The sequence below is a fragment of the Acipenser ruthenus genome, chromosome 7 (genome assembly GCF_902713425.1).
Source record: "Acipenser ruthenus chromosome 7, fAciRut3.2 maternal haplotype, whole genome shotgun sequence".
NCBI lineage: Eukaryota > Metazoa > Chordata > Actinopteri > Acipenseriformes > Acipenseridae > Acipenser > Acipenser ruthenus.
In genome coordinates this window covers 37,538,430-37,560,942 of record NC_081195.1, presented here as the reverse complement: position 1 = coordinate 37,560,942, position 22,513 = coordinate 37,538,430, and the positions used below count along the sequence as shown (strand labels likewise).

The 22,513-nt window shown below is 43.6% G+C and overlaps 1 protein-coding gene across 7 annotated transcripts in view; it reads left to right on the top strand.

Annotated features, from left to right (window-relative positions):
* LOC117416165 (receptor-type tyrosine-protein phosphatase O-like) overlaps window positions 1-22,513 on the top strand; it is a 60,350-nt gene that overhangs the window by 24,947 nt on the left and 12,890 nt on the right. For 3 of the 7 annotated variants that reach the window (XM_034027234.3, XM_059026871.1, XM_059026870.1), the window contains 15 exons: window positions 403-555; window positions 837-1,259; window positions 1,497-1,658; window positions 3,531-3,727; window positions 4,369-4,489; window positions 6,065-6,258; window positions 7,498-7,609; window positions 9,219-9,403; window positions 11,752-11,872; window positions 12,724-12,857; window positions 14,312-14,447; window positions 16,755-16,875; window positions 18,126-18,194; window positions 20,095-20,178; window positions 20,984-21,019. In XM_034027234.3, the coding sequence (XP_033883125.3) occupies window positions 403-555; window positions 837-1,259; window positions 1,497-1,658; window positions 3,531-3,727; window positions 4,369-4,489; window positions 6,065-6,258; window positions 7,498-7,609; window positions 9,219-9,403; window positions 11,752-11,872; window positions 12,724-12,857; window positions 14,312-14,447; window positions 16,755-16,875; window positions 18,126-18,194; window positions 20,095-20,178; window positions 20,984-21,019 (2,248 nt within the window). Of the gene's footprint in view, window positions 1-402; window positions 556-836; window positions 1,260-1,496; window positions 1,659-3,530; window positions 3,728-4,368; window positions 4,490-6,064; window positions 6,259-7,497; window positions 7,610-9,218; window positions 9,404-11,751; window positions 11,873-12,723; window positions 12,858-14,311; window positions 14,448-14,471; window positions 14,679-14,712; window positions 14,727-16,754; window positions 16,876-18,125; window positions 18,195-20,094; window positions 20,179-20,983; window positions 21,020-22,513 lie in introns of those variants that run through there. The other 4 variants (XM_034027235.3, XM_034027238.3, XM_034027240.3 and 1 more) reach the window with 4 other exon arrangements.

Genomic DNA, 22,513 nt, shown 5'->3' with positions numbered 1-22,513 from the left:
TTTGTAGAAAGATAAAGCCGCAGGTTGAAATTATTTACAGTCAGAGTGCTTTGTTCGTCCAAGTTTTTTAATAATTTGTTGCAAACTGTCCAGCGTGACTCGGTTTTATGACTAAGGCTCAGAGATGTGCTAAATCCAGTATGAAACAGTCAGAAGAATCCTTTTGTGGTGGAGTGTTTTGAGAAACAGTCCAAATTATTTAAAGAGTTTATAGGCTTGCCTTTCGGTTTCCATCATCAGCTCTGGGAACATGAAAATAATAGAGTTTGCATAACCCCTGCTGATAGCTAAATAAGAATGGTCTTCTCCCAGCTTCACTTCAGAGACCGAGATCGATATCGTTTGTGTGCAGCCTGTAGAAAGATTAGTAAGTAATGTGCTGTTAATGGTGTTTTTTTCTAGATTTCTTCAGGGGGAAAACAGTTTTCAAGCACTGGTTGCCTGGGACATGCTACAGCAACATTACATTCCAGCTGGTGTCTGAAGCCACGGTCAATAGGAGCACCTTGGTCAGATTCAGTGGGGTTGGACACGAGCCAAAACAGCACAGAACTGGTACAGTCCTCAGCCTCTTACATGCAAAAGGAGATCAATTCTCTTCTTTCCACTGTATTTCTGCAGTTTTGGCATGATTTCCTATGCATTTACCATAGTTTACCCTGTTTATTGATATGCTTTACCATACCTCTCTGTTCTTTACAATGCTTACCTATACTTTTTTTAAAAAAAATTAAATAACTTTAAAGGTGTGCATGATTATGGGTATGCTGTACAGTATATCAGATGCATCTGCAAACCATTACGGAGACTTCATTTTCTCTTCTTGTCTTTCGCAGTCCCCAACCCGCCCACCAACATCTCCCATCAGATTGTCTACATCACTGCGGGCACCTTCTCAGGCAGGGCCGAAGCTGGGAGCGGCCAGGGGGAAGAGGAGGCCAACACTCTGCAGCCCTACGACCTGACAGAGCACATGAACGAATCCTACAGCTGGGTAGATTACAACTACAATGGCTCGGACACCCAGCCCTCGCCCACCCAGCCCTCCTGGCCCTCCGCCGTGCCCCCCACCCTTGGCGACAGCGAGGAGTTTGTGAACCGGCCGGTGGAGGATTATGAGGATGAGAACGAGCTGGGCTCGGCCGTCGAGTCTCCCCCAGCCGCCACCCCATTCCCCGCTCTGCTGCTGCAGCTCCAGTGGGTGCCGCCACTCCCTCCCACCGCCTACGACGGCTTCAACATCTACATCTACAGGGACGGTACGCTGTGTGTATTATGATTGTTCTTATGTTCTGTGTGTCGGGGAGGATACCTGGTAGTGATTGATAGCTGATCGATATCCACTGGTGCATATATATATATATATATATATATATATATATATATATATATATATATATATATATATATACGTCAGAGGTTCCTTTGTGCCGGACCGCAGCAGATTCCAGATCTGCTGTACTGTACTGTATGTCACACTCCCGTTGTTGTTGTAGGGAGCTCCACTGACGTGGCCAGAGTGGACGAGCACACCCGTGATTTCTCTGTGGAGCTGAAGGAGCCGGGGACCTACACTGTGTCCATCACGACAGTCAGCTCGTCGGGGGTGTGCGACACACGAGAAAGCACCAGCGACACCAGCTTCACCTTGTACCTCAGTGAGTGTCTAGCCCTGCCCACAACTGCAGAACACTCAACACTGAAGGATCAGGGACTCCAGTGTAAAACTACAACAGTGTGCACATGTATTAGAACACTCCATTGCTTCTGTAGTTCAGCAGTGTGCACATGTATTAGAACACCTCATTGTTTCTGTAGTTCAGCAGTGTGCACATGTATTAGAACACCCCATTGCTTCTGTAGTTTTGATTTATTGTGCACATGAAATCAAACCGCAGGAACTGAAAATCTTGGGAAATTGTCAAAATAGGGAAATTCGTGATTGTCTAATTTCATCGATTGCTTTAATAAACCACACATGCAATTCATTCAAAATAGTAAGAGAAAAGGAACACATGCATGCATGAGACTATTTAGTTGTTTAACAGGCCTAAATGAAGCACAAAGTGGTCTAACATTTTGGGGCTCCTGAGTGGCGCATACAGTAAAGGCACTCCGCGACCGAGGACAGGAGCTCCCAGGGAGCGGCGCACAATTGGCCGAGCGCCGCCCGTGGGGAGGGAGGGTTAGGTTGGCCAGGGTGTCCTCGGCTCACTGCGCACCAGCGACCTGGCCGGGAGCCTACGGGCTTGCCTGTAAGCTGCCCAGAGCTGCGTTGTCCTCCGACGCTGTAGCTCTGGGTTGGCTGCATAGCAGGCCTGCAGTGTGAAAAGAAGCGGTCGGCTGACGGCACACGCTTCGGAGGACAGCGGGTGTTCGTCTTCGCCCCTCCCGAATCAGCACGGGGGTGGTAGCGGTGAGTTGAGCCTACAAATAATTGGCTATTCTAAATTAGGAGAAAATTATGAAAAACAATTGGCGACCACTAAATTAAAAAAAAAAAAGAAAAAAAAGTGGTCTAACATTTTCACACTGTTGTTTCTATCTCACCGATTTATTGACTGGAAATTAAAATTCTCACACCCTGAGGTTTTCAGGCAGGTTGGTACATGAAGGATATAGATGACAAATCTTGAGGGGTTCTAATTATTGTGCACACTGCTGCATAAGAAACTAGTTTGTCAAGTACACAAACTTTTTGGCTAGTACAGGGATGGATATAAGACTCCAGTGATCTAGTCCAGGCTTTACTTTGAGTTTAATAGACACACCTGAGCTTGTTACCTATCCACTGTGTCTAATCTTGTCAGAATGCTTTACTTTATTTACTTGTGTGTGTGTGTGTGTGTGTGTCAGTGGCTTTGTTTGTGTTTGTGTTCACAGTCGCAGTTGATACACTGTTGCTGTCGTCTTCGTCAGCATGTTTAGCCTTCTTAAAGAAGTAGTTTGTAATAGAAGAAGTTCCTAATGCTCTTTGCATTGCATCAAGAGGACTGACTGAATCAGACAGGTGTGCGGGAGATGTGAGTCACGTGATTAGCTTACCTATTATGTGAGTTCTGGCTCGACTACAGCACTGCTGCCTATAGAAAATAGTCCCTGAACGGTGTTCCAGTCTGTTCCTGCTCCACTACACCACTGATTGTATTGCGTATCATAACCCCCCTCACAGCAATATAGATCATTTTCTTATGACATTAGTTACAGGTTGAACTGACTAAAATCACAAAAACGTTTCTGGTCGTAATATGCTGTGCTGACGTTCATTAATAAACTGTGCCCTGGATGCCACTTCTGCTGTTTCTGGACTAAAGAGTCTGACCAAATCAAAGGGCGGTGCGGACTGTCAAGTCAATAAGCTGGTGTGAAGTAACTCAGTCCCAGTGGATAATGGGAACAAGGCATAAGCCAGGGGCCCAACCCACTCATCATCCCCCCCACCCCAGTGCATGACAGGAACAAGAGCAGGACTCTCCCGGGGCTCTCCTTTATGCACTCCCCAGCCCGGCAGCTGTGTGTTTGTGTTCCAGGCCCTGAAGGAGAGTGGTTTGAGGCGCTGCAGGAGAGGCCCCAGGATGTGAGCGTGATGCTGCTGAGCTCCACCAGCGCCTCCCTGTCCTGGAGCCCATCCCAGGAGACACACAGTGGCAGTCTGGTCTCGCTGCTCTCCCTCACCTGCCACAAACCCAAACCCAGCCAGAGGATGGAGAGCCACTACTGCACCCAGGTACACTCCGCTTAGCACAGCACAGCAAGGAGGTCAGCTCACAGTTAAACCAACACACACCTCACTGAACACTCCACTGAGCAGAGCAAGGAGGTCAACTCACAGTTAAAACAACACACACACCTCACTGAACACTCCACTGAGCACAGCACAGCAAGGAGGTCAACTCACAGTTAAACCAGCACACACCTCACTGAACACTCCGCTGAGCACAGTACAGCAAGGAGGCCAACTCACAGTTAAACCAGCACACACCTCACTGAACACTCCACTCAGCACAGCACAGCACAGCAAGGAGGTCAACTCACAGTTAAACCAACACACACCTCACTGAACACTCCACTGAACACAGAACAGCAAGGAGGTCAATGAAAGTAAAGCAAATCAAAGTGAGAACTGACTTCCCCCGTCCCACAGGTGAACCCCAACTGACTTCCCCCGTCCCACAGGTGAACCCCAACTCATTTCCCCCGTCCCACTGGTGAACCCCAACTGACTTCCTCCACCCCACAGGTGAACCCCAACTGACTTCCTCCACCCCACAGGTGAACCCCAACTGACTTCCTCCACCCCACAGGTGAACCCCAGCTGACTTCCTCCATCCCACAGGTGAACCCCAACTGACTTCCTCCACCCCACAGGTGAACTCCAGCAGCAGCAGCATTGGGAACCTGACTCCAGGAGCCCAGTACCGGGTCGTGGTCTATCACACGAACGGGCCTCTGGTTGGACCTCCTTCAGAACCAGTCATATTTGGAATAGGTAAACTCTTAAGAGACCTTGCTAGTGATACTGCGCACTTGCCTAGTTTCTTTCTTTTGTTCAGGGGAAGGTGGGGATATTACATTACTGTATTAGCACGGAGATAGAAAAGACAGAGATTGCAAACAGATCTCAACTTCGAGGTTACTGTGAGGCAGCATTTCTTCCCTGATTTCACCTCTCAGGGCTGGACAATAGTTTGGTCTGGCTCAGGCAAATAGTTTGGTCTGGCTCCCTTTCTCAATGTAGACTATGTCATATTTGGGTTAACATTAATACTCCAATATTTTCATAAGCAGATTATCTCTGCAAATGAATCCTCAGATGAGCCATTAAGGCTGGATGATTTTGACATCTCACAAGATTTCAGCTTACCAACATAGTCAAAACAGGCCCCCAAGTAGCCAGATTGAGGCAGGGTGTTATTTTATTGGAGGTCACACACTGTTACAGTTAACAATGTTGTGCATGGCCAGACCACTACGAGACAGAGTCGATCGTCAAAGTTTTGTTGTTTAACAGAGGTAGTTAATACCAGTTATGATTCACAAGTGCAGAAGCTCAGTCACTGGTATTGCCTGTGTAAGGGATTGACAGACATGCTTCAGCACAGGATCCTAGGTTGATGTAGCTTCCATAGCTTCAAACACTCACTCAAGAAGTGAAGCAGCCAAATGTAAAATTGAACAAGATCGCTTTTGTTGAGCCGGTTTTCTTAGACGTAAGCCTGGGTGGGATTAAAATAAGGTTGTTGCCGCAGTTCAAGTTCCTCTGGTTTAATTAAACAGCAACACTCTGATGAGAGACTGAATGGATTGAATGCAGAGGGAGTACAGCGCATGACACGGCCCGCGGCGTGGGTAAAACAATTCTTCACAGAATGTGTTCAGAATCAGTTCAGCGGTTAAAGGATGAGAGTGCCTGCCAGTGACCTGAGAAACAGCAAAACAAAAATACAAGAGCTAGTTACAGATGCCTTCCTTTATGTAGCACTGTGCAGTAGATTATATTCACCTGGGTAGAATCATTCACCTGCTGCTCCAATCTAACACACTTTGTCTCATAATAGCAGAGACTTTAAAAAGATTTCTGTACAGTATGATTTGTTGGGTCATTCAAAATTGCAAACTTCATGGGTCACCTCATCAACAGCTAGACACCCTCTAAAAGCTATCAGGACTTTAGAATCTCAAAATTCACTTTTAACAGAGAGCTCAATTAAAAATAATTATAAAATAAATGGGCATATTTGCAGCTATGTCCTCTTTAATAAAGACAATGAGGCTAAACATTATACTCACACAAAATTGTCCCATCGGCTTTCCATAAATAATCTTCAATAAACAAATACAGGGATTTGTGAACTGAATCTCTTGGAACCAGGGTCAGATTCTTTCTGAAATGTTGGCAAAACCTCTCCCCTCCAAAAAAAAACACCACACATATAGGTCAGTTATCTAGCAGTTACTAACCACTGCAGCAGACAGTAATGATGAATGTACTGAAGGTGGAGATTCACACTGCAGTCTGCCTACTGGCTCCCACTAACCCACAGCTTGCCTGTCTCTGTTCCAGAACCCACTGGGGTCCGGGACCTGGTTCTGTACCCACTGGAGCCCACGGCGCTCATTCTGAGCTGGAGCCGACCCTACCACGTGACCTTCCGCAAATACGTGGTGGAAATGTTCTACTTTAACCCAGCCACGCTGACCCCGGAGTGGAGCACCTATTACGAGATCGCTGGCACAGTCTCCCTAACCGCCTCAGTGGTAACGTATTCTTTATGAGAGAGGGCTGTACTGGGGAATGGCTCTGGCTGTGCTGTTACTGGTCTGGGCTAGTGATTCGCAAACTGGCGGGCGCAGAAGGTATCCTGGCGGGGGGGTGTGGGAAGGTTCAGGATATATTTTTTTACTATTATCGTGCACCTCTTAACCTATATAACGTGGGTGCTGTGCATCTCTCTAGTGCCCCTTTTATTTAAGCTTGCATATTTACTGTGCGAAGTCCGCTGCCATCTGGTGATGTACGTTGTTCAGTACGTGGAGTGCACATTAGGAAGCGTTGGACACAATCACTAAACTATTATTTACAGTGTTAAGTTTGCTCTTATTACGATGGATCGTGCAAAAGAAAAACACACAACAGCAGAGACATCCAGAGAAGCCAGGGGCATGTTGGATTTTTTTTTTTTTAATTCAGAATCCCCCAGTTCATTTTCTACCAATTTGGAATGCCCAGTTCAGGGACCCGAGGCTCAGTGGGTGCCAATCGCCGTCTTTTTACACCCAGGAACTTGAGAGCGGATGTCCGCAGGCTACCAGCCTCTGGAGGGCAACGACCAGCCCAGCAAATCTCCGCCCCCAAGCTCACTCGTTGCCTGGCCTGCAGGGGTCGCTGCAGAGCGATGAGGAGAAACAGTTTAAGCCGGATCCCACCTCCTCAACCCCGGGAACGCCAAATCCAATGCGGCGCCAACCCTATGCTGGGCAGGCCAGCTGTTACACCTATATATATCATTAATTAACTTCTGCTAAACGGTGCTTTAAAAATGAGAACTAACAATGAAACCTCTCAATTGGAAAGTGGTTCATAAAGTCTGACTGAAATAATCAAAACATACTTAAATTTTTTTTTTTTAAATATTCATTAACAAAACATTCCTTAAAAGAGTTGTGAAGAGGGCCCATAGTGTCGAACCATCTCTATTTCCAGAGTAACAGCAAGAGCAAAACAGGCAGAGAGCCAAAAGAGTTTCATCACAATGGCTTGTGGTGAGGTTACTGGTGGCTAAAATAAGTAAGAGAATCGAATTGAGACGCCCATACAAGAGCCCTTCCCCTCGGGTGTACAGTAAGACACAGCCTGTCCATTCTTCTGCTGCAGTGGCCTACATAAAACACTGGGAGAGTCACAGTCAAGAAGCGTACATTTCTGCTTCAGTTGACGACAGAATCTTCCTCCAGTTTCAGGAAAGTGTTTATTTTTTTCTGTTTTTGTTATTTCAGAGGGTGACCAATCTACTTCCTGCTTGGTACTATAACTTCCGTGTTACCATGGTGACCTGGGGAGAGCCGGAACTCAGCTGCTGTGACAGTTCCACCGTCAGCTTCATCACAGGTAGAGCCTTTCAGAGATCACGTGAGCAGCACCAACCAATCAGAGTGCTGTGTTTCCCGTGCGAGAGAACCAAGGTTATTACAGAACATACAGAATTATAAAACCCACAATACTGCGAAATTAAGAAATACTACTTTTACTCTTGGTTTCTTCTTTTACTATTTTATTTATTTACTAAACAACAAAGCATCCCTTTCGGTAGAAGCGTCTTTAAAATACCAGAGATTACGGCAGAAACCTTCATTGAGACTGGACAAACAAATAGAAACAGCTGTTTGTACACCCTTATGTGTTTCTACGTGTTCCGTGGCTCCCTGTTATCAAGCTCAGAGTGCATTTCTTGCACACTGTTTGGAGAGAGTCAGTCCTGACAAAGCACAATGTTTGAGAAATACACTCTCAACTTGATTAGCGGCAGCCACCTAACACTGAGTGCTAAGTGATAGGTCTACAGCTATGGCTATAAGTTTTGCATCACTCTAAAAAATAATTAACTAATTGCTTCATAAGGTTGAATGAAACCTGCTGAATAATGTTACACTAACATATTGAATTACACACCTCTTTGTAGTTTTCCATATACTTCCATATCCAAAAACTAGCAAAATAGAAAAATGTGACATTTCGAAATGAACATGTTACTATACTACTATTATGGCTTCCGGTGACATTGGTTTTATGTTGGGAAATATTTTTAAGAAAAATAAAAAACTGAAATATCTTGCTTGCATAAGTATTCAACCCCCACACATTAATATTTGGTAGAGCCACCTTTTGCTGCAATAACAGTCTTTTGGGGTAAGTATGTACCAGCTTTGCACACAGTGTCTGAGTGATTTTGGCCCATTCTTCTTGGCAGATTTGCTCCAGGTTGTTCAGGTTGGTTGGACGACGCTTGTGGACTGCAATTTTCAAATAGTGCCACAGATTCTCAATGGGATTGAGATCAAGACTTTGACTGGGCCACTGTAGGACATTCACCTTTTTGTTCTTGAGCCACTCCAATGTTGCTTTGGCCTTGTGCTTGGGATCATTGTCCTGCTGAAAGGTGAATTTCCTCCCAAGCTTCAGTTTTTTAGTGGACTGAAGCAGGTTCTCTTGCAGTATTTCCCTGTATTTTGCTCCATCCATTCTTCCTTCAATTTTAACAAGATGCCCAGTCCCTGCTGATGAGAAGCATCCCCACAGCATGATGCTGCCACCACCATACTTCACTGTAGGGATGGTGTGTATTGAGGCATGGGCAGTGTTAGGTTTGCGCCACACATAGCGCTTTGAGTTTTGTCCAAAAAGCTCTATCTTGGTCTCATCTGTCTTCTGTATGTGTCCTCTGTTCTCTGTGCATTAACGAACATTTCTTCAGGTGCCATGGAGGTTCGTTATAGTGAAGTTAGCCTGTATTTATTTATTTATTTATTTATTTATTTATTTTATATAATGTCTCAATCCTAAAATTCTAGGTAATGCAAAACTTTTGGCCAGAGCTCCGTGAAATAAGTGTCGCTGCTGCTGTAGGTTCCAATGGGACCGTGATGTGTAATGACTGTATATTCCTCTGGTTTGAATTGTTTGTTTGTTTGTTTATTGGGGCCTTGTCTGTTCCCCCCAGCCCCCGAAGCCCCGGAGATTTCCTCGGTCGAATACTCCAACAGGCTGCTGAATGTCGGCTGGAAGTACAGCGAAGGATACACGGACCTGGCCCACTCCAGGATGCTGCACTGGCTGGTGGTGGCGGAGGGGAGGAAGAGGGTGAAGAAGAGCATCTCCTCCGATGTGAGCCGCTTTACACTCCCGGTACCATTCTGTTGTCTTTTTATATGAGGTTTGAAATTATTGAGAGTGGCTTCTGATTCTTCAATATTTAGTTATCATGTTTCTTTGTCGTTTATCTGTCTTTGAGCTTGTCTGTGGAGTCATAACTGCCTGGTGTTTGGCCTTTTCAACTCTGCTAGCTCAGACTCTGCAGAGGGGAAGTAGGTGGGATCAGCAAGTTCAAAAGTCATGTTTGTCACACGAGTTGGATTGAATGAGGAACTCTGTTCAATCCCAGACAGGTAAAAATTTCAGACACACTCAAAGCAAGTTTAAAGACAGATTTAGACAAACAATGGTAATACCGCAATATTGGATCAACAGAACCCAGAAACACTCGACATAATTGCAAACTTAAAAAAGCAAGGGGCATGTGAAAAGATAATTAAGAAGACATTTGAAGCTACTTTACAGCTGCTTTTTAAGAATGGCTGTATTCACACTTTTAGTGAAAGCGAGTATGTGCTGAGATAGCAGTGTGCTGACTCTTGTACTCAGAATTGTCTTTATAGTCCAGGGCCTAAACAGGCAAAGAGGCTTATTTAAAGGGTTTTTGCACCCCGAGAGGAATAGAATTTTAGAAAGTTTATATGAAAACTATAATAAGATCCCAAATGGAAAATTACCTATATTATTATTTATTTCTTAGCAGACACCCTTATCCAGGGCGACTTACATTGATACAAGATATCACATTATTTTTACATACAATTACCCATTTATACAGTTGGGTTTTTTTACTGGAGCAATCTAGGTAAAGTACCTTGCTCAAGGGTACAGCAGCAGTGTCCCCCACCTGGGATTGAACCCACGATCCTCCGGTCAAAAGTCCAGAGCCCTAACCATTACTCCACACTGCTGCCACTGGTAACAGTATCCTGGGAGACAGTCAGTATGGTTTTAGGAAAGGGAAATCGTGTAACTAACCTGCTTGATTTTTTTGAGGATGCAACATCGACAATGGATAATTGCAAAGCATATAACATGGTTTATTTAGATTTCCAGAAAGCTTTTGACAAAGCTTAATTCATAAAAGATTAATTCACAAACTGAAAGCAGTAGGGATTTAATGAAATGCATGCACATGGATGCATGGTTAACATGTAGAAAACAGAAAGTACTGATTAGAGGAGAAACCTCAAAATGGAGTGAGGTAACCAGTAGTGTACCACAGGTATCAGTATTAGGTCCTCTGCTATTCCTAATCTACATTAATGATTTAGATTCTTGTATAGTAAGCAAACTTGTTAAATTTGCAGACGACACAAAAATAGGAAGAGTGGCAAACACTGTTGCAACAGCAAAGGTCATTCAAAATGATCTAGACAGCATTCAGAACTGGGCAGACACATGGCAAATGACATTTAATAGAGAAAAGTGTAAGGTACTGCACCCAGGCAATAAAAATGTGTATTATAAATATCATATGGGAGATACTGAAATTGAAGAAGGAATCTATGAAAAAGACCTAGGAGTTTATGTTGACTTCATCTAGACAATGCGAGGAAACTATAAAAAAGGCCAACAAGATGCGCGGATATATTGTGAAAAGTGTTGAATTTAAATCAAGGGAAGTAACGTTAAAACTTTACAATGCATTAGTAAGACCTCATCTAGAATATTGTGTTCAGTTCTGGTCACCTCGTTACAAAGAGGATATTGCTGCTCGAGAAAGAGTGCAAAGAAGAGCAACCAGAATTACCCCGGGTTTAAAAGGCATGTCATATGCAGACAGGCTAAAAGAATTGAATCTATTCAGTCTTGAACAAAGAAGACTATGTGGTGATCTGATTCAAGCATTCAAAATTCTAAAAGGTATTGACAAAGTTGACCCAGGGGACTTTTTTGACCTGAAAAAAGAAACAAGGACCAGGGGTCACAAATGGAGATTAGATAAAGGGGCATTCAGAACAGAAAATAGGAGGCACTTTTTTACACAGAGAATTGTGAGGGTCTGGAACCAACTCCCCAGTAATGTTGTTGAAGCTGACACCCTGGGATCCTTCAAGAAGCTGCTTGATGAGATTCTGGGATCAATAAGCTACTAACAACCAAACGAGTAAGATGGGCCAAATGGCCTCCTCTCGTTTCTTATGTTCTTAATTGTGAGCACAAGTATCAGCACGCCCCTGATAGGACATGTCTTGTCCAGTTTGTCGGGGAGAGAACCGATAAGCGAAGAGGGAGTGGGAAGGGACTGAAAGCCACAACTCTCAGCTGTTCCTGGAAGGACAGTGCTGTCTGTTCTGTGATAAAACACAGCATAATGAATCCAGTAAATGAATGTAGTTCTCTGATAGTGACAGGCAGCCTCTTCCTTGTATTCCCAGGTGTCTCGGAGCGTCATGAGAGCAGTGCTGAGCTTGCCTCCCGGAGACATCTACAACCTCACAGTCACGGCCTGCACCGAGCGCAGCAAGAACACGTCCCAGCCGAGAATCATCCAACTGGGTCAGTACCATCCCGAGAACGAGGCATTGCTGGCTTAATCTCATTCCATTGGGCAGACCCTTCGAAACGTTTCCCCATAGTAAAAGCATTGCAATAAAGCATGGTAAAGTATAGGGAAGCATTGTAAAGCACAGAGATATCTCGTAAAACATAGTGAAGCATTGTTAAGCACAGAGAGGCATGGTAAAGCATAGGGAAGCATTGTAAAGCACTGAGAGGTATGGTAAAGCATAGGGAAGCATTGTAAAGCACTGAGAGGTATGGTAAAGCATATTAAAAAACAAACCATGGTAAACTAACCCTTATAAACGTTTCCCACAGTAACAGCATAGTAGTAATAAAGCACAGTGAAAGCGTTGGCTCGTTATAACAAGCTGTAGCCTTCAGTCACAGTACGTGACAATGACTGTCTCATGACTGTCAAAGTCAGACTACAGCCAGTGCAGAGATTGAAGAACGATAACCGCATGTCACTGTTTCATTTTAGGCTGAAGGCTTTTCTTTTTCATCAGCAATTTTCTTAAATCTAGATCTGCAGGAATCTGCTTTTGCAAAGCGTCCTGGGATGCTTGTGCACGAAGGACGCTATATGCTGGACATGTAATCGGCAGGGTAATTGATCATCATTGAAGTGTAATCGGCAGGGTAATTGATCGTCATTGAGGCCACTTTTCTCTACAGAGCAGTTTGAAAGACTTGCCACATCCTGGCTGAAGCCCTCAAAGAATTAAAATAGCATTGAAAGAGGAAGTTTGAGCTCAGTGTGACAGCTGGAGCCTGTGGGTTGCGTTGGGTGAATTCTGAGGCAGGGATAGTATGCAGGGAGTCTCTGAAGATCTGTGTTGTTACAGAGCCAGCCCCTCCAAAGTCTTTGTTTGCCGTTAACAAGAGCCAGACCTCGGTCACGTTGCTGTGGGTGGAGGAGGGAGTGGTCGACTTCTACAGGGTCTTCTGCAAGCAAGTGGAGTCAGACGGAGAGCTGAAGGTAAGAAGCAAGAGACGGGAGCACCGACTCTACATTAAAACAAATCTCTCATGTTGAAGGTTAGCTCAGGGATGGAAGTGAGACTCCTAATGCAGAGTCGTTTGATCCATTCCTGGTTTCACTATGAGTTTAATAAGACACACCTGAGCTTGTTACCTACACACTGTGGCTAATCAAGCTCGTAGTAATGGAATGGGTGAAACTGCTACGCAATAGGAGTCTTATTTTCATCCCTGTTAACAACAATCTTACTTGCATGGTTTTTTTGGTAATGATTACTTCATTTGTGGTAAGCTGTTTCTAAAGTATATCGAACAGAAAAAATCTGACAGTATGAGGAAGGAAAACTGGAGACGTGATATCCTGCTCACGCTATCTTTCTGTGTTGAATGATGTGTGGTTGTGAAAGTGAATGAAGAGAATGGGAATCGTGCGACTTCAATGGGTGCTGAGTATTACAGCCTGAGTATTACAGCCAAACCCTTTTCTAGTTCTTCAAAGGGACAGACTGGGCTTAACCAGGAGTTCACCAACACCCTGTCAAAACAAGCATCAACCAATTACGTGCCAAATTCATTTTAGTTTGAAACTAAATCACAACTCAAGCTGTATTTAGTAAATATAACAATATAGTTAAAGAGAAAATGTAAATAACAGGTAGATGCCAGTTAAAAATGACAAAGTAGCCTGTCCTCAAATAAGCCTGTTTTGCTGTGGAACCCGGACTAGGTATTGTATTGATTACAGTCGTGTCCATTGTTAACATCGCCTTTCAATATGCCGCCTGCAATTAAAAACAATAGAAACCTGGAAGAACGCATGCTGTATTGTGCTACAGTACGTTGTATTCTGGGTAACACTTTACATTAAGTGTCTCTAATTACTGTGGATTTACATAGTGGTTGCTTAGTAAATACAAGTGTACTTACACAGAATTACAATATGCATAGGACTTAATGTGTAAATCAGGGTTATATCATGCAACAAATGTACACATTAAGTACACTGTAACTATGCATAATAATAGTGTAAGTATGCATGTATTTAAGTAATTACTATGTAAATACACAGTAATTCCAGACACAGTGTAATTGTGAACACTTTAATACTGTACAGCGACTTACTTACCTGGAAAGCTGCTAATCTTATGTATATATTTCCCAAAGTGATGTCAGGGCATGAAAACCAGCTGTATGACTGATGCATGTGATTATTTTTAACTGCAGTGTGATAATAACCACAGTAGATTCTGAAGCCTGCTTCGTTCCTCCTTTTTAAACATTTTCTTACATGATTGCACGTTTCATGGCTTTAACGTTTGAATGACATTTTAAGTCGTCTCAAAGCGAAACAGCAGCAGCAATTTAAAGAGTACTGTCACTTTCGTCTATAACCACCCCCCAACCCCCCAACCCCCCCCCCCCCCACCGTGGATCTCTTTCTCTCGTTAACAGCAGGAGCAGCTGAGTGTGAACAATCACATGGTGACCATCGACAGCCTACTCCCCTCCACAGCCTATAACTGCAGTGTGACCAGCTTCAGCCACAGCACTCCCAGCGAGCCTGCCTACATCAGGGTCTCCACACTGGGTATGTGTAACAGAGAGACCTCCTCCTACATCAGGGTCTCCACACTGGGTATGTGTAACAGAGACGCCTCCTACATCAGGGTCTCCACACTGGGTATGTGTAACAGAGACGCCTCCTACATCAGGGTCTCCACACTGGGTATGTGTAACAGAGACGCCTCCTACATCAGGGTCTCCACACTGGGTATGTGTAACAGAGAGACCCCCTCCTACATCAGGGTCTCCACACTGGGTATGTGTAACAGGGAGACCCCCTCCTTCATCAGGGTCTCCACACTGGGTATGTGTAAGAGAGCGGAGGCCGGGCTCGAACCAGCAACCCCGCACACCGCAAGCACGTGTGCAAAAGAGCCGGGCTCGTCTGCACTCGTAGTTCTAGAAATTTTAACCTCAATTCATCTCACCGACGGGACAGAATCTATAACAGCCGTGAATCACACAACAACACTGACCATTACGTATCCAGCTCCACTCTCTACTGCAGAGCAGAGCCCCCATACTGTCTCAATGCACAGGGAATGCAGCTCCACTCCCTACTGCAGAACCCCCATACTGTCTCAATACACAGGGAATGCAGCTCCACTCCCTACTGCAGAACCCCCATACTGTCTCAATACACAGGGAATGCAGCTCCACTCCCTACTGCAGAACCCCCATACTGTCTCAATACACAGGGAATGCAGCTCCACTCCCTACTGCAGAGCCCCCATACTGTCTCAATACACAGGGAATGCAGCTCCACTCCCTTCTGCAGAGCCCCCATACTGTCTCAATACACAGGGAATGCAGCTCTGCTCTCTATATGTTTAGTCTCATGCCATGCCCTACTTTCAGGTAGTCTTGTACCCATGCACTTCCTTGGTCACTCTGAAGTAGATCTGAAGATTTGGTACTGTTTATTAGATTAACTGTGATTTAAAATCATTAGCTTTAAGTTCTCACATTTAAAGTAACCATATTGTTTCTGTTAAATTTGCATTTACACCTGATCGAGAAGAGACATTGATGGTACTGATAGCTAGTGATTTAGTATCACAGTTAATCTAGTAAACAGGATCACATCTGCAGATATATTATCACTATTACAGTGAATAACACTGCAAAAAGAAATCTCAATACAAATTGAAATAAAACTCTTGGGGTCAAGGCGTGTCACTGGCTACAAAATATGTCCATCATTAGAGGAAGCAGCTGGTTGGCTAATGACAGGGAAGAAGGCGTTGAAGGGGTGGTGACCATGTCACTGTCCTGGTAAAATGACCTCTGAAGTGCAATGTAACAGTCAACCTGAAAGTAAGGCTTGCAAAGTGAGAGCTTTCTTTAACCAGATATTTAAATAAATGCATGTTTGCAGCATCATCTGCTACTTTCAAAATGTCTTTCAGTAAAAAAGTGACTGTGTCTAAGTGCTATTTTCATTTTTTAAGATCCTGGATTTTAATATAAAAAGGTCAGTGCCGCAGGAGGCTGTGCTGTCAATGGGAGCCCGTGTGACGTTTTGTTTATTGAGACTGTACCTTGTCCTGTTATCACAAGATACCAGTATTTGGAATCCCAATGGAATATAATGGCAAAGAGATGTTTTTTAAGGTTCTTATTCTGTTGTAAGCTGAGGGAACACAAAGCCACTTTGTGGCTTGGAACTTGGTTTCATGAGACTAGGTTCAAGGCCACTGCACGGCACACCAGGGGAGACTTGGGGTTTGATACGGCAAAGCTGCCTCAAACTAGGTCTCCTGGAACCAGGATTCCAGCCACTGTTCCTGAAAAAGTGGCTTCATGTTCCGTTAGCATTAAATTTCAATCTGTTTTAGAATTCAACAGAGAGCTGACTTAATTTCAGCTTCTATGGGGAATTGTTATCTCAGGGTGCAAAGACCTGTGCATCCAGAGTGCTTTCCACATAATCAGAGCAGTGTTGGAGGAATTGTGATCATTCCCTTCTGACAAGAGCTGGCATCTCTGCAGACAATATATCCTGCATATTCATAAACCTGAGCCAGAGCGAGCAGGCAGGATCCTGGCAAAGACAACAGGCAGATTAACCAATCAAAATGCAGAACTTCGTGAGCCGGGACCCAATGAAATGCTACTGATTGAACAGGTTGGCCACCCCAGTCTCCACCTGCTTTTTGGCTTCGTGTAACGTGGGAGGGCAGGGATCCTGCCCCCTTTCTTAGGGATTCCCGATGGTCAGACTCTCCATTTATCTGCAAGCTAGTTTTCGGGCAGGGGTATCATGAAAGGCACAGCTCCTCTTGTTGTTTTGCAGGCCGGATTGCCCATGGTTCCTCTTTCTGTTTTGCAGTGCCTGAGATGAACCCCAATGTGCTGGTGATCTCTGCGCTGGCCGTCCTCAGCATCCTGCTCCTGGGCCTGCTCCTGCTCCTCCTCCTGGTGCTCAGGAAGAAACACCTGCAGATGGGCAGGTGAGTGAATCCGGGGGTCGGCACAGCTCCCAAGTGTCATCAAGTGGAATAACGGTCCAGACCATTTCTGTGGTTTGGGGGGTTCAGGGTATCGTCTTCCTCGAACATTCTGGACAAATGTGACCACCTTAATTATTAATTACATTTCGAATCAATAAAAGAAATAAGAAAAAACAACAGCATTGGTTCATTTTAAATTATATGATTTGCAACTTGGATTAAGACCCCATTATTGAATAGAGTGTGCTGTGCATACAATCTCAACTCTACAGCTATGCCCACAAGTTTAGCATCACCTAGAATTTAATGATTGAGACATAATAACAAAAAAAAAAATAAAAAAAAATAAGATATGAACATATTTTATTTAACATCATGTAATCAACTACAAAATTATATCGCAAAAGTCTACCGGAAGCCATAATAGTAGTACAGTATTTCATGTTAGATTTTGAAATGTCACATTTTGTCAGTTTTTCGTTACGTAGATGGAGAACTACAAAGTGGTGTGTAATTCAGTATGCTAACGTGACATTATTCAGCATGACATTAATTTGTCTTTAAAAAGCAACATTTGTTAAATCTATAGAGCGATGCAAAACTTTATCGAACCAGTGCTGCTGCCGAACTTCCGTGATTTTGTCAAACGCTTTTAAATTTCTAACTGTGCCTGACAGCTGCTCTTCAATGTGGTTTTCTGTCCACATGTTGAGGCGAGCTGGAATTTCTTCTGCGCCCCATGAAGCAAAATCTTTGTTGGGTTTATTTTCAACACAGCTGCCATTGTTCGAAACAGTTTGTCTCTTTAGGACACACCTTTCAATGCCGTATTTCTGCAGAGAACAGTTTGGCCCTGTTGGGTATGAGATACAAAACTGTGCTGTCTGAGGTGTAGCTGAGATATAATTGAGCGTCAGTGGAAACAACCTCCAGCTACACCTCACCAGACCGCCCAGCTCAGCTACACCTGGGAGAGGCAGTGAAAACAAGGCCTAGGTTATACACTATACACAGTCTCAACCTGCTGCTCTCAGTATATTTGAGGCCATTGACACATGAGGAGAGACAGTCCAGTAAAAGGACTGTTCAAGTCAGTGGATCATCTCTAAAGGATTGGCTCCCTGTGCAGCAGGAATCCGTACTATTCTGAAGTGTCTTGGCTTTGACGTATTCCAGTACCGGTATGATTTTAGTGTTGTACTTTGCTTTCAGTTGTCTGTCAACCTGCCCTGTTGTTTTGTGTGTTTCAGGGAATGTGGTGCCGGGACGTTTGTTAACTTTGCTTCCTTGGAGAGGGGTGGGAAGCTGCCCTATAACTGGTAGGTGCCTTGCCTGCTCTGACGTGCAGTGTTACTGCTGGAGGTGCTCACTTCAGAGCAGCACGTCTTCTCAATATCTCATTCTAATCCTGTTTTATACTGCCAGACTGGGAATCATTTGCATCTCAAAACTGTTCTCGAGGCTACTGCATGATTTAGCTGGCAAATCCCTAATCGAATGCTAGAATCACATCTCAGTGTTGTACAGTAGAGATACGGGTGCCGAGGCATTTCATGGAGTTTGTGGGTTCAGATTTAACACGCACTTTAATTCATGTTTTGTGTTTTTATTAATACATTTCCTGACTTTTGTGGCCTTGAGATGAACCAGTGTTTTTATATTTTTATGTAGCTATAGATATATCGATATAGATAGGAGCTGATAACTCCTGATAACTGAAAACTATTCCAGCAAAAACATGCTTCTGAAAAGACTCCGCAGGGCTGGTTGTGGGGAAGCATATCAGTGTTGCACAGGCTGCAGTGCACATTGATTTGCCTATGGGCTTCACAGCACAGCACTTTCTCATATACTGTTTACAGGAAGTTATTTGACACTTACTCATATAGCATTTGAATGGGAAGCAATAAACCCAGCTGGCTTTACTTTGTATACCTCAACTCAGCTCAGCTCAGCCTCCACTGAATGAAACTGACATCGAGCTGCACTTTCAAAGGGCCTGTCTATCATTTCAGTGGCCTGCACTGTCACAATAGCTGCTTTTACCACTTAGAAATAATAAGAGTCAATTTAGGCTGATTTCCAGAGAAGTCGAAGCCGACTTTAATTTTCCAGCTGCCGTATCGTGCCATTTAGTTTGAAACCCTGAATGTCCAGCTTTCAGGAGTCTTTTCAGAAGCAGGTAGTAAAAGTACACTTTTTGTTGGAATAGTTAGTAAGCATGGCAAGTCATGATCCAAACAACCATAGAAAAGCATGCAGAACACGCATCACAGAATCAGATGCTGAAGAGATAAGAAATTGAACATTAGTAATATGTATGCAATATAAAGTAGCGACTTCACATTTCTATATTATTGTTATACATCACGTATGAGAAGTCCACTGTGCAGGACTGTCCAGTCTGCCAGTGCATCTTCTCCTCCAGTGTGTCACATCGTCCCATGCAAAGCACATTCAGCACGATTGTAAAGTTTAAAACAGCACCACCACGTTCAATAGTAGTTCATACTAAAAGAAGCTTTATAATTGCAATGACAGACTTTTCGAAATGGTTCTCAATGTCTTCAGTGAATTCATTAGGTTTCTGTATCTTTGATTGTTGAATGTATTCACTTTTAAACTTCTAAATTTAGCACGACTGAGATTAATAGTTACGTATGTCTCTTACTATAATAGTAATCATTTCAGCTTCACTTTGCGGTCCTCTGCTCTGTATATTCCTATTCGTTCCTTGAGATCAGAAAATGCAGAACTCTTTTGTTCCAAAAAATCTTCTTCAAATCCGCTGGAGCCGGAGCTTTCTGCTGTCGAGCTCCGTGTTTACAGAACTCTACTCCGATTGACATTGGGCAGGTTGAAACACTGGATTATTTTAGTCTAAATTGAAAACACAAAGCCACTTTTCCAGGAACAGTGGCTTGAAACCTGATTCCAGGAGAGTGGGAGACCTAGTCTGAGGCAACTTTGCTGTATGAAACCCCAGGTCTCCCCTGGTGTGCCGGCCTGAAACCTCGTCTCCTGAAACCAAGTTCGTGTTCCCTCAGCTTGATATCTGAGGTGAAGCTGCATGCCTTGTATTAACCGCTAATGAAAGACTAACCTCCCCCCCCCCCCAAGCACCTGGATGTTGTCTTTTCTCTGCCACCTCGTTGCACTACCTAACAGAGCACCCTGTTCTGTCTGTCTGTCTGTCCCTGTGTCCAATTCATTCTCCAGGCGCAGGAGCATTTTTGCCTTCCTCACCCTCCTGCCGTCATGCCTCTGGACTGACTATCTCTTGGCTTTTTATATTAATCCCTGGTGAGTATCGCACTTCGAACTGCCATATGAAACACACTTAAATGACTGTCTTAACACACTAACACACGGAGAGAGAGAGAGGGAGAAAGGGAAGGGGAGAGGGAGAGGGAGAGGGGGAGAGGGAGAGGGAGAGGGAGAGGGAGATGGAGAGGGAGAGGGAGAGCAAGGTTCTTGTGGTGACTTTCATGACTCTAATTTTAGGGTTGAAGAATAAACTATAATATAAATTATAATATATGTATATCGGACTGATTAAGACCTGTAGAAAATCTCCTGGCAGCACTTTCTGGGGTTTCCTATTGCCAGTGCAAATTCTACACCCAGTCAGAAACCACAAAAAGACTGCTGCCGGTAGCTGAACACCATCAGGGCTGAAGAAAGAGAAATACTTATATTTTATTGGCTAAGTTTAGAGAAAGTGAAATGGGTGGTTATATGAAGAATTTGTTTTGTGCAGCTACAGGCAGCAGCGGAATCAGCCAGCCAGGTGCAATGCTACAATATCAATTGACATTTCCAGAAATGTCGTTTTTCCAAGCCAGTCAACATCCTTTCAACATTCTTTCAAATAAACATTCAGAAGCTTGAAATATTTGATATACTTGCATTTAAAACCCACTGAAAACAGGAATTAGGACGGGGTAATACAAGTGTATAAAATAATGTCTATCCTCTCTTTTTATTTCATACACAGCTGCTGTGGGCACTGTGTATTGTTTTGTTTTTTAAATGCATTTATGGACTCAAATGCATTATTATTATTATTATTATTATTATTATTATTATTATTATTATTATTTTAAAGGAGCAAAACTGCTTTGAAGAAGAGGAAGCTAACAAAGTAAGCCTTTTATTTTGTTTCAAATCATGGGTGGGTGGGGGGGGGGGTGCGTGTGAAAATTCTAGATTGAAAATGTATAGATTTGTATAGGCGGGTTTTAGAATTCCACAACAGGAAGCAGTACTCCATACATTTCTACAGTACAAGTTGTATAGACAGCAATAGAATACAGATCTATAGAGCTTGATAGACAATACAGTACTAATCTTATACCATGACTCCCCTTGGCTTTTGTCATTCTCTATGCTTTAGCTTGCTTTCACTGTGCTTTACTACACTTTGCTATGCTTATGCATTTAATAGGAACAAAATGAAGCCTTGTAAACGCATGTTGGTGTGATGCAGGCATTGTAAGTGTAGGAAATGGATGATTCCAGGGGTAGTTTAGCAGTGTCTGTAGAGAGTTAATGATAGAGTAGATTCGAATACAGAAACACAACGGTTTTGGCCACTGCCTCCTTCAGTGTACTGAATTCCAGCAACTAACTCAACAAACAGTATTCCCATTCCCCAATGTTAATACTTCAATACTTCAGGTATTGTATTTATTTTTATAGATCTGTTTCCATGTTAGTGTTGGAAACTCAAGTTAAAAAAACATGTTCTTCAAATGACTTGTTTTAATTCTGTTTCCAATCCTTCTGAGTGGTTCTTGATGCTGTGGATATTATGATAAGTTTCTGTTTCTATAACCTGGGCTAGAATGCCTTTATAGGAGAGCCAGCGCCATCTAGTGACCTGACACTTTATAGAAGAGCCAGCGCCATCTAGTGACCTGACACTTTATAGAAGAGCCAGCGCCATCTAGTGACCTGACACTTTATAGAAGAGCCAGCGCCATCTAGTGACCTGAGACTTTATAGAAGAGCCAGCGCCATCTAGTGACCTGACACTTTATAGAAGAGCCAGCGCCAACTAGTGACCTGACACTTTATAGAAGAGCCAGCGCCATCTAGTGACCTGACACTTTATAGAAGAGCCAGCGCCATCTAGTGACCTGACACTTTATAGAAGAGCCAGCGCCATCTAGTGACCTGACACTTTATAGAAGAGCCAGCGCCATCTAGTGACCTGACACTTTATAGAAGAGCCAGCGCCATCTAGTGACCTGAGACTTTATAGGAGAGCCAGCGCCATCTAGTATCCTGACATTTGGATCATGTTTTCTTTAGTTTTACTGGCTCTTATTAATACACAGACACAGACGCTGTGTTACATATGTCGGTAACACTTTAAAATAAGGGCCGCAAATTCATAATGAATCCCGGCTGAATCCCACAGGAATACCACCTGAATATCTTCTGCACTGCCTCTGAGTTCTGAAGTCATTCATTTTGAATGCAGCCCTGTTAATCCATGTGGATTAAACTACCCATATTCATTCCATGCTCCTTTGTAATAAATGATTTGATCACATGTATAAGAGAGAAAAGGAACACATAACTACAAATGGTAAAATGCATGATATTATAACAAACTATAGAGCAGCTAGTT